At 39.2% G+C, this 12,212-nt stretch overlaps 1 protein-coding gene across 5 annotated transcripts in view; it reads left to right on the top strand.

Annotated features, from left to right (window-relative positions):
• LOC109544832 overlaps positions 1–12,212 on the top strand; it is a 19,744-nt gene that overhangs the window by 6,087 nt on the left and 1,445 nt on the right. For 3 of the 5 annotated variants that reach the window (XM_019915195.2, XM_019915193.2, XM_048668850.1), the window contains 13 exons: positions 4,929–5,024; positions 8,763–9,016; positions 9,080–9,209; positions 9,264–9,490; positions 9,547–9,736; positions 9,790–9,946; positions 10,000–10,112; positions 10,184–10,207; positions 10,360–10,608; positions 10,710–10,929; positions 11,018–11,062; positions 11,422–11,677; positions 11,730–11,882. In XM_019915195.2, the coding sequence (XP_019770754.2) occupies positions 4,929–5,024; positions 8,763–9,016; positions 9,080–9,209; positions 9,264–9,490; positions 9,547–9,736; positions 9,790–9,946; positions 10,000–10,112; positions 10,184–10,207; positions 10,360–10,608; positions 10,710–10,929; positions 11,018–11,062; positions 11,422–11,677; positions 11,730–11,882 (2,114 nt within the window). The remainder of the gene's footprint in view (positions 1–4,928; positions 5,025–8,762; positions 9,017–9,079; positions 9,210–9,263; positions 9,491–9,546; positions 9,737–9,789; positions 9,947–9,999; positions 10,113–10,183; positions 10,208–10,359; positions 10,609–10,709; positions 10,930–11,017; positions 11,063–11,421; positions 11,678–11,729; positions 11,883–12,212) is intronic. The other 2 variants (XM_019915196.2, XM_019915194.2) reach the window with 1 other exon arrangement.

The raw sequence follows: 12,212 nt of genomic DNA, 5'->3' as shown, positions 1-12,212 counted from the left end.
CTGGTCAGGGGTTGCTTCAAAAGCATGCCATTATTTCTCGGATTTTTTGGGAAAAATTAAACTTTCAGGACATTTAAAGTGAAGTTGAGTCTGTTGAATGCAGTAACAAACACTTTTGCACCTGGTCTAGTTTTTGCAAAATTAGTTTTTGAAGAAACGGCTCCATAACATTAAAGGCGCTGGGGCGCTGGTCAGGGGTTGCTTCAAAAGCCTGCCATTATTTTCGGATTTTTTGTGAAAAGTGAAACTTTCAGGACATTTAAAGTGAAGTTGAGTCTGTTGAATGAAGTAACAAGCACTTTTGCACCTGGCCTAGTTTTTGAAAAATTAATTTTTGAAGAAACGGCTGCACAACATTAAAGGCATTGGGGCGCTGGTCAGGGGTTGCTTCAAAAGCATGCCATTATTTCTCGAATTTTTTGTGAAAAATAAAACCTTCAGAAAATTTAAAGCGAAGTTTGTCCTATTGAATAAAATGATAAGCAACTTTCTATCTGGTCTGGTTTTTGCAAAATTAATTTTTGAAGAAACATCAACACAAGAATAAAGCGGTGAGGAAATGTCCTAAACTTCGATCACACATCTCTTCATTCAGAACTGCTCAATTTGACACCGAATTCGCGGTAGATTTTCCAAAATGTTGCAAAGTTTGTTTTTGGATTGGTACTTGTGTGGAAAGTTTTTCTTTTTATTCTTCCACAAAGAATCTTTTATTTTATTGCACTCAATAAAGAGTTGTCTTCATGTTCCAGTCAGTAGAGTTAAAATAAAAAGGTTCTCATTTTGTACACGCAATTTGAACAAAATTGCGTGTTTTAGATAAGACCATTATAGTTCAATTCGAGATAAGTTTATTCCATAAAATTAATGGAAATATCCACAATGTCCAGCTTCGGACAAGAACAATATGAAATAAAATGCCGCGTATCAAAATGTGCTTCGAGCGACTCAGCTTATCAAAGAAAAATCAAATTTAAATTGGAGGAAAACAAGAGAACCCAATTTGAAAAAAAAACTATTGAACTTACATTAAAATCAGTCGTTATACAACTGTTCCAAATGACATTCATACAACTCAGTTTAATGGCTTCTACCAACCATTGCTTTCGAGTTAGGAAGACAAAATTGAAATCAACCATAAAATGGCAAAAACAATGAAAATTAACTGTTGCAATTAGGGAATAAAAAAAATAACCCGTTGTATGCCTTATCAATATATCTGTAATCTATTTAGCTGCTAAACTAGCTGCAATTATCAAGGTAAAACAAAATAGCACGGTTTTGCTTAAGCAGTGCAACTTCATTTCCAAACCATTCCGATATTATCAGCGTACACACACAAGACTAAAATTAGCGATGAGTCGATGCAATTGAAAGAAGCTAAAAAACACATGTTATCTTCACGTCTTCGTGGATATGAAAATAACATTTATTATAGATTGTAGCATTCCATTCCATACCAAGATGATGTCAGAATTGTTAAAAACTGGCTGATGATGATCATTATAACGGCACTTCTAAGGTGTATAACCCGGGAAGAAATTTCGGAAACCCACTTACATCAAACGCAAATGATTAATGGTCTTAACTTCTAGGCCTAGATAGAAATGGGGTTTTAATTTGTACGAACAATTTTTGTTGGCAAACGTATATGTATTGGTTTCACCCACATAATCGATGATTTCACTCTTTCGTCTAGCTTTGAGGCAAAAACATAAAAAAACAAAATATCCAGCCCCCCTGTTGTCTTATCATCAAGGCTGTGAGTTTTGCTGTTTATTCTCATTGACATCCCACATATAAGTGAATCACAGAAATCTAAAATTAAACTCGGTTTTGGGAGAATGTTGTTTTTTGCTTTCTGCCTTACATCTGGGTCGCTTCAACTGCGAAAGACATTATTTCAGTCCTTGAAATTATTTTTTACGTTCAACAGTAGTCTGATGGAACTATTATTGTCCGAGTCTGCTTTTATGAAAGTATAAAGCATGGAGATGGCAAAATTCGGAATAATTGTGTAAATCCAGTCGATTTAAGCGGTTTTGGACATTTTTATTTATAAGGGTCTTGTTAAAGATGAACGAAAGTTTTTGGTTGCATTAAAAAAATATGGCTTCAAAAGCTTGTCAATATTGCTCAAATTTTATGCAAAAAAATATTTTTAAAGCGATTCTGTGGCTTTTCAATGGAGTGGCAAGCAATTTTCCGTCTGGTTCAGTTTTTGTAAAATTAATTTTTGAAACAACGTCTACACCACTGAGGCGTTGGGAGCATGTCAAGTGTACAACAAACTTAAAAACTTTGCCAAAATTCTCCAGATTTTTTGAGAAAAATCAAATTTTCAAGCATTTTAAAGTGAATCTATGGCTTTTCAATGGAGTGGCAAGCACTTTTTGATCTGGTCCAGTTTTTGTAGAATTCATTTTTGAAGCGACGTTTACACAACTGAGAAAGGCGTTGGGAGCATGTCGAGTGTTACTTCAAACTTTAAAAGCCTGCCAAAATTCCGTAGATTCGTTGCGAAAAATTAAACTTTGAGGTTATTTAATGTAAAATTTGGTCTATTGCGTGAAGTGGCAAGCAACTTTCCATCTGATCCAGTTTCGACAAAATCAATTTTTGAAGAGACATCTACACAACACAAGGCGTTGAAGCACATGTCAAAATTTTCCTCAAAAGTCTGCCAATATTTCTGAGATTTTTTGCGAAAAATGAAACTTCAAAAGCATTTAAAGCGAAGTTTGTTCCATCGAATGAAGTGATAAGCAACTTTCCACCTGCTCCAGTTTTCGCCAAATTAATTTTTGAAGAGGCAGCTAGAGACGACTAATGAAGGCGTTAAAGCACATGTCAAAGTTTTCTTCAAAAGAATGCCAATATTTCTGAGATTTTTTGCGAAAACTGAAATTTCGAACGCATTTAAAGCGAAGTCTGTTCTATCGAAGGAAGTGATAAGCAACTGATGCAGTTTTTGCAAAATTAACTTTTGAAGAGGCAGCTAGACGACTAAGGAAGGCGTTGAAGCACATGTCAGAGTTTTCTTCAAAAGTCTGCCAATATTTCCGAGATTTTTTGCAAAAAATGAAACTTCGAACACATTTAAAGCGACGTTTGTTCTATCGAATAAAGTTATAAGTAACTTTCCACTTGGTCTAGTTTTGGCAAAATGAATTTTTGAAGAGACAGCTACACAAGTAAGAAAGGCGTTGAAGCACATGTCAAATTTTGGTTCAAAGCCTGCCAAAATTTGTCAGATTTTTTGCGAAAAATTAAACTTTGGGGACTTTTAAAGCGAAGTCTGTTCTATTGAATGAAATGATACGCAACGTTGCAGCAACTGCAGTTATCGTAAAAATAATTTTTGAAGGGACAGCTAGACGACTATGGAAGGCGTTGAAGCACATGTGAAATTTTTCCTCAAAAGTCTGCCAATATTTCTGAGATTTTTTGCGAAAAATTAAACTTCGAACACATTTGAAGCGACGTTTGTTCTATCGAATGAAGTTATAAGTAACTTTCCACTTGGTCTAGTTTTGGCAAAATTAATTTTTGAAGATAGCTACACAAGTAAGAAAGGCGTTGAAGCACATGTCAAATTTTTGGTTCAAAGGCTGCCAAAATTTAGCAGATTTTTTGCAAAAAATGAAAGTTTGGGGACTTTTAAAGCGAAGTCTGTTCTAACGAATTAAATGATACGCAACGTTGCAGCAATTGCAGTTATCGTAAAAATAATTTTTAAAGAGACAGCTAGACGACTAAGGAAGGCCTTGAAGCACATTTTTGTTCAAAAGCCTGCCAATATTTCTTAGATTTTTTGCAAAAAATTAAACTTTGAGGACATTTAAAACGAAGTTTGTTCTATTCATTGACGTTTCAACCGACTCTCGACCAGCTCTAGTTTTTGGAAAATTAATTTTTGTATGATGGAAAAATGTTGGAGAGCAAAAATTGGAGAAGCCGAATTTATTTCCAAATGGCTCCAGCATAAACTGTATTAAAACATTTTCTACGTAAAACCGCCCTAATTTGCTCCAAATCGCCGTTTTCCAAACAAAACGTTGACGTCAACTAACTAAGAAGTTTTCTAATGCAAAAAAATCCCTAAAACACATTGACGAATACAAACAAGGTTGGACATTGTATGCAAATCACCTTGTACAAAGAAAATATTCACAAAAGTGATTTTATCTGGCCGTTTCACATTGAAATGTTGAACTAAATAATTACGCCAATTAATTGCGCAATTAATTAGCTTTCATTCAAGCGCCATTTTTGGGCCTCGGGTGTATCCAACAAACGTCGTTATTTATTGCGTTCAGCCACTGTTTTTCGTTACACATCAGTAAGTAGGTAAACTTTTTAAGGCAACATGTGTTTTTAAACTATTCCACATTGAAACAAGGGCAAGGCTATAAATTGATGTTGCGTCATCCGAAACTGATTACCTATAAATCACTTTTATGCCGCCACTTGGAAGGAAGGAACGAATTCTCTATGCCTGAACCAAAATAATATAAAAGATAATGATGATGATGGAAAGTAAAAACAACTTTTTCTCCAGTTGATTAGTCGATCTTAGCGGTGATAGTGGCGATTAACCATTTCATGACTGGTTATTAATAATTAATACGCGTCGTTTTAAACGCGGTTTACTAGCTGAGAAAAAGGGGTTTAATTAGCGAAAATAAACTATAAAGTCGGTTAATAGTTCATAATGAATATGCTAGGAAAAACATACACAGAACGGATACTGCCGGTTATTACAGGTTGGGAGCTGTGTCTAATTTTATGCCCCATACATTAAGACATCAGTTGCATGCAATAAAAACATTCCGGCTATTTTTAATTCCATCTAATAACCTAGGCGAAAAATCCGATAGATGCGGCATATAAAACTGCATGAAAGTGACATTTTTCTATTTTTCCAGCAGGGCATTGGTGTGGAACTGGTAAGAATCCTGCCTGAGACTCATCCACCAACAGTGACCAACATTTTCGCGGAAGCAGATTCCAAAGACGATGTGGTAGGTAATAAAGCAGACAAAATTTTACGATTCTGCTGCTTAATGTGACTGTAGAAAGTAAAAGCGCTTAAAATAGCCAAAGTTAACTTATGCAAATAACATTAAAGTTTCCACTCGGTCTGAACATTGTACCGTTTTGCTCTTTAGTTATGACCTCACCAACCTGTTCCATCGCGCTACGAATAACTATTAGCAACACATACATAAAGGTTGTCTTATTTGCAATTTAAATGTAGCTCGGAATGACGGAATCGCAATGAAAGCTGTTATTTTGAGGAAAGTCGTCATGGATTACCTGATTGATTTAAATATAACTAGCGCGTCATCTTTGATTATGTCATCCGAGCCTGCTGGTCTATATTTAATCCTTCTGCAAGTTGAGCGTATGGTTATTTACATGCGTTTTTCTGTGTGGAAACTACCAAAAACACCGCAAAAAAATGTAAAACTACACTTAAGAGAGAGATTTATAGACACTTGCATTTGCGTTTTTTAAATATTGTATTAACTGTTAAAAATTAACAAATTTTTTCCCAAAAATTAAACTTTCGAGACATTTAAAGTGTGCTTTGGTCATTTCAATAACGTGACACCGAATTCTCTCTCTGGTTTAGTTGAGGCAAAATAAATTTTTGAAAAAACATCTACCCAATAAGTAACGGCCTGAGGGAGCATGTCGACCGTTGCTTCACAGGCCTGCCAATAACCGCCCGATTTTTTGAACAAAATCAAACTGCCAGAACAATTAAAGGAAAGCTTAGGCGTGCCAATGAAGTGACCCCTGATTTTCCACCTGTTGCAGTTTTCCCAAAATTAATTTTTGAAGAAACACAATAATATTGCGTTAGGGTGCATGTCAAGTGTTGCTTCAAACTTTAAACGTCTGCCCGAATTCCTCAGATTTTTTGCCAAAAACTAAACTTTCAGGACATTTAAAGCGAAGTTCGTTCTATTGAATGAAGTGGCAAGCAACTTTCCACCTGGTCTAGTTTTTGCAATATTGATTTCCTGAGAAACGGCTGCACAACATTAAAGGCGTTGGAGCACTGGTCATTGGTTGCTTCAAAAGCCTGCCATTATTTCTCAGATTTTTTCTGAAAATTAAAACTTTCAGGACTTTTAAAGCGAAGTTGAATCTGTTGAATGAAGTGACAAGCACGTTTGCACTTGGTCTAGTTTTTGCAAAATTTATTTTTGAAGAAACGGCTGCACGTCATCCAAGGCGTTGGGGCGCTGGTCAGGGGTTGCTTCAAAAGCCTGCCATTATTTCTCAGATTTTTTGTGAAAAGTAAAACTTTCAGGGCATTTAAAGCGAAGTTGAGTCTGTTGAATGAAGTAAGAAACACTTCTGCACCTGGTCTAGTTTTTGCAAAATTAGTTTTTGAAGAAACGGCTCCATAACATTAAAAGCGTTGGGGCGCTGATCAGGGGTTGCTTCAAAAGCCTGCCATTATTTCTCAGATTTTTTTGTGAAAAGTAAAACTTGCAGGACATTTAAAGCGAAATCGAGTCTGTTGAATGAAGTAACAAGCACTTTTGCACCTGGTCTAGTTTTTGCAAAATTAATTTTTGAAGAAACGGCTGCACAACATTAAAGCCGTTGGGACGCTGGTCAGGGGTTGCTTCAAAAGCCTGCCATTATTTCCCAGATATTTTGTGAAAAATTAAACTTTCAAGACATTTAAAGCGAAGTTGAGTCTGTTGAATGAACTGACAAGCACTTTTGCACCTGGTCTAGTTTTTGCAAAATTTGTTTTTGAAGAAACGGCTGCACAACATTAAATCCGTTGGGACGCTGGTCAGGGGTTGCTTCAAAAGCCTGCCATTATYTCCCAGATATTTTGTGAAAAATTAAACTTTCAGGACATTTAAAGCGAAGTTGAGTCTGTTGAATGAAGTAACAAGCATTTTTGCACGTGGTCTAGTTTTTGCAAAATTTATTTTTGAAGAAACGGCTGCACAATTTCTCGGATTTTTTGCGAAAAATTTAAACTTTCTGGCCATTTTAAGCGACGTTTGTTCCATTAAATCAACTGACAAGCCACTTTCCATCTGATCGAGTTTTGGCAAAATAACCTTTTATACAACAAGAAACCACTTGATGTTTCAAAAGCCTGCCAGTAATCCTCTGATTTTTTGCCAAATATCAAACTTTCAGGAAAATTGGCCTATTGAGTCAAGTGACAAGCAACGTTCGATCTGATCCAGTTTCGGCAAAATTAATTTTTTTTAAATCAGCTACTCAACGAGAAACGGCTTGACCCGCACGTCCAGTTGATTTAAAAGCTGATAATTAAATCCCAGATTTTTTGACAAAAAATGCAGAGCATTTAAAACGATGTTTGGTCTATTGAATCAAGTACCAAGCAACTTTCCATCTTTCCCAGTTTTTGCAGAATAATTTTTGGAAAAACAGTTACACAATTAAGGAAGGCGTAGAAGCTGCCAAATTTTGCTTTAAAAGCCTGCATATAATTCTGAGATTTTTTGCGAAGAATGAAACTTTCAGAACATTTAAAGCGAAGTTGGGTCTGTTGAATGAAGTGTCAAGCAATATTCTATCTGGTCCTGTTTTGGCAAAATTAATTTTTGTATAGGAAGCTACATCATTAAGGAAAGCGTTGAAGTTCATCTCAAATTTTGCTTTAACAGCCTGCCAATAATTCTCAGATTTTTTGCGAAAAATTAAACTTTCAGGCCATTTCAAGTGAAGTCGGTTCTATTGAATAAAGTAACAGAAAACGTTTCCCTTCAAAAATAAATTTTTGAAGGGAAACCACAACTAAAGAAAGTGGTGAAGCTCATGGCAAATTTTGCTTCAAAAGCCTGCCAATATTTCTCAATTTTCCCAAAAAATAAACTTTCGGGACATTTAAAGAGAAACTTGTTCTATTGACTCGATAATCTTCATAACGGTTCAAAATGGAAAAAGTTGTGAAGGTGAAACTGGTACAGTTTTCGGCCTTTTATGCTGCGGTGGAAAATAATTTCTTCCTGACGTTTTGCAAGCCCGAGTGTCTGGCGTCTTCAGGGGTGGTTTGTTCAGTGCTCTTGCTGGCGAAACGTCCGGAAGAAACGGAAGCAGGAACAACTCCGGAGTGTATGTGCGCTTGCGAAAAAGTATCGATTGAAAAGTTATGAATTACTCCCAAAATGCTCGAGTTTTCCTAGTTTTTTTTTTATCTTATCGCAGCCGCATTGTCAATATTCCATATTATCCGGTGATGTAATAAATGGGCACAGCATGTTTAATATCAAACCGCAGCTTTGCCTTTCGCGAAAATAACGAACTGTGAAGGTCCAATAAACGATCTCTTTCTTAATTGAACGTTAATAATAAACGTATTCCGTAACTTTAAATGGACTGGATGGAACTTTATAGCTCGAATAAAAATAAGTATGATGGCCATTTAATTGACTTTGTGACCTGCAATTTAGCATCGAAGTGATTTCATTTATCACGGCCGCTTAATTGCTCGGGACTGATATCAATGTAGAATGTTTACGTTTTTAGACCTTTAGAACTCTATAAGAGAAAAACATACTTCTGGAAATTTTCGTTACTTTTTGGGTGTTGGAAATTTGAATTCAAACGATATTTTCCATTGAAAATGCCTGCTAGTCGGAGATTTTTAAACGAAATTTGCGCGACCAAAGCTCCTCAAAGCCCGCCACCGCAAAACAAAAATGATATTCTATACCCCGATGAATTTGTCCAGTAATTCCGTATTTCCCCAGACAATAACCTGTGATTTGGAAGTGACCCCAGCCTTCCAATTGAAATCATTCCGACAGAAGGGGGAAAAAGTGGATACGTCCCACTACCGAGTCAATGTGAACCGATTCCGAGCGCGTCTGCATATATTTTGCGTCTCAGAAAAATTGCAGGCCGATGTGAAATGCGACGGATGGCCAGAGGTCAAGGTAGCCCTAGCCCCCGTCGGGAACATCAAGAATAACTTGGACGAAACGCAACTGCAAGAAGTAATCACGTGAGTTAAACATCACCCCCGAAAACTGAAAATTAGTCAAAAACTTCCCATTGTGCGCCTTAGCGAAATTGTGACGAACGCCTTGCGAAGCACAGAAGTTCATCTCAATCTCTCTGCTTACCCCACATGCCCCCGATTGATCCGACATGTGGAAACGCCTGGGCGGATGCTGCCTCTCCATTACGACAGCATGGTAAGCGGTGGATACATATATGGACAACCCACAGTTAATGGATGGAATATTTAGCAGGCAAATGCCTATTCATCCACTCCAAACCACATGACGCCAGGCGATCTGCAACTGCAAGGAGAGAAGCGACTTCTAGTGAAAGTGATACGAGCCGCCCAATTGGGCGGCCACCATGGCTGTGCCGATCCGTTTTGCGTCGTCGAAATGGACGAACCCCCGCAGAAGAACCAGACTTCTGTGAAGAAAAACACCGATTCGCCCTTTTGGGACGAACACTTCTTATTGTAAGGATACTGGCAGGAAACGGGCTCAGAATCACTCAGTTAACTGGTTTTCTTAGCGATCTGTCGCCTCACACGGCGGAGCTTCTATTTGAAATTTACGACTGCGCTGCCAAGCCCCACAAGTTCTTGGGGTTGGGGATAGTTGGAGTGGAAGAGCTGCTGATCAACCCGTCCCAAAGGCAGATTATTACCCTGCAAAGTCGACCCTATGAGAGCGACACTGTAACCGGGACCCTCACAGTTGAGGTGAGTTTGCGTCCTTGCAAGTGAATTTGAGGGTCCAACCCGATGTTTTCCAGTTCATGTTCATCGAGGGCGCCGATATCCCCAACGTGGGCAGCAATCAGCCCTATAAAATCAAGGAGACCATCAGAACCACCTCTCCAGGGCCGGGAATGCGAACCCCGTCGCCTAATAGGGCCAGATTGACCACAGCAACCACCACCTTCCTTAATGGTAAAGCTAGGAGATATCCAGTGGTCTGGAACTAAGGGGGTTTTCCTTTCCAGAATCAATGACAAATGGAAATCACATTGTGAACTCCGCGCTGAGCGATCTGGACAGGAACAGGCAGCGTCTGAGCCCGAACAAAAGCACTTTGGTCATCCACAGCGTCCAAAGGGTGAGTGCAGTTTTCCACAGAGAGGCCTTGTTTTCAGTGTTCTGTTTAGCTAAACGGCTTTTTCATTTTAGCAGCCGTCGCAACGCCTCGTCAAGGTAAGACCACAACTATCTCAATGTCTGTAGTTGCCAGCTGCTGCTTATACGCGATGGGAACCTTTGCCCGTCAAAGGTTCCCATCAGTTGAAAGTCCCTAACTAAGTCGCTTATGTGTGTAATTTTCTTGTTTTCTCCTACTAACTTGGAAGATGGAACTGGAAAACGGCACCTGGAAGGAGGTGGAGCGTCTGGAAATCAATCCCAGCCAGGACTTGATCGATGCGGAAGTGCAGAATGTTCACATTGATCTGGACGCTGCCGCTGACCTATTTGAAGGTGGGCCCAATGCGGGCTCCAATGGGACAAACGGTGGTTTAGTGACTAACTCTGGCGCTAATGGGGCTTTGAACGGCGACGCATCTCTGCAGGATAGCGTAATTGACTTAGAATCCTCAAAGGTTTGGACATGCACTTGTTAATTCTCGGCGCTAAAGTAGTTTGGAAACTTGGACCAAACTGGAGGTTTTTCCGTCCAATAACGACTGCATTTCGTTTGCAGCCAGGCGACTTTTCGGCTTCGGGCACACTCCAGTCGCAACCAACCGAGTACGATTTCAGAGGACGGCCGAGAAAACGCCGGGACTTTTTCGGCACGATCAAAAGAAGACTGGGCAAATCGAAGAACAGATCGAAATCGGCTGGACCTGAAAACGACGTTGGTCGGGACGACAGCTTGAACCGATCGGTCTCGGCCGATCGAGGGAAAAACCAGGACGATCGTGAGTATCGGCGCTTCAAATCACACGCATCTCTCCGAAACTGATTTCCAAAAGCACCTTTCGAAATGTACACTCTATTTGTTTTTAGATAAATTCGGAACCATTTCTAGGCTACACCTTGAGTATTGCAACGGTAAATCATCCAGTTTTCATACTATTAACACGAATAAATGAGGACAAGTGTAACACACTGAGAGTGGGACTCACATGGCCCAAAAGGGCGCTCATCTAGAACTTACAGACGAAATTAACCAATAGTCATGCGGTTTCCAGCCTTCGAGGGCTCAGGAAAAAACACCCGTTTAATACGTAGAAACCATTCAGAAACGAAACGATCCAAACTCTTTGTCTGTTTTAAGCGGCATTATTATACAGAATGCTGTTCATCTACCCCTGAGGCTGAAAACCCTATGAGTCCCATTCTTCTGATAACAATTACTTGAAACACAAAATTTTACTAACAAATGCGCTAAGCTGCAAATGTTGTTGCAGATTACCGCCTGAACCCGCCCGGCCGTGAGGAAACATCGAGAAGATCGAGCTTATCGGAAGCGTCCGGGCTGAGCAGCGCCTCCACTCGAACCTACATCAATGAAGCCAGTACTTTGGTGCTGGAAACGATAGAGAATGGCATCAAGAAGCACTATCTGGTACCGCTGTCTCTGGCACAAAAGTCGAAATGGAAGAAAAAGGGGGTGAAGCTGCACATTTTTAACGACCACACGTTTGTTGCCAAACATTTACAAGGGTAGGCCAGTTTTCCGCACTATTTTCAGTAGTTATGGTTGTTTTTATTCCAGTGGCACAATTTGTCAAGTGTGCGCTAAAAGTATAGCGAGGAGATTTGGGAAACAGGGCTACGAGTGCAGGGACTGTTTCCTAAAGTGCCACAAACAGTGCCACGTTCGGGTGAACGATAATTGCCCCACATCGACCATTCACAATATTGAATTGTAAGTACTTTTTATATCATTATCTCATTTCATTGCCAATGAAACAACTGCCTAAACAACACTAAACCGGGATTTGTATAATACGCAAGACGACTGTTAAAACCTGGATTATTTTATAGATCTATGCTTCCAGTGTTAAGCGAATAAGGGGGTAAGACAAATGATAAGTGTGGTGTTTTGGCTGCTTGATTAGTCTGTAGTGGCTCTGACTGGATTTTGAAATAAAAAGTGCATGCTTGTCGCTCAGTGCAGCAAACGACTAGCAGGAAAAATATCTAGAACTCAATAGTGGGCTTCAATCAAGGGCGGATCCAGGGGGGGGGTCACGGG

Source organism: Dendroctonus ponderosae, unplaced genomic scaffold (genome assembly GCF_020466585.1).
Source record: "Dendroctonus ponderosae isolate FM_Combo_2020 unplaced genomic scaffold, Dpon_F_20191213v2 Dpon_F_20191213_8, whole genome shotgun sequence".
Classification (NCBI taxonomy): Eukaryota; Metazoa; Arthropoda; class Insecta; order Coleoptera; family Curculionidae; genus Dendroctonus; species Dendroctonus ponderosae.
The sequence above is the reverse complement of the archived record's forward strand: the minus strand, read 5'-3'. Positions and strand labels throughout refer to the sequence as shown.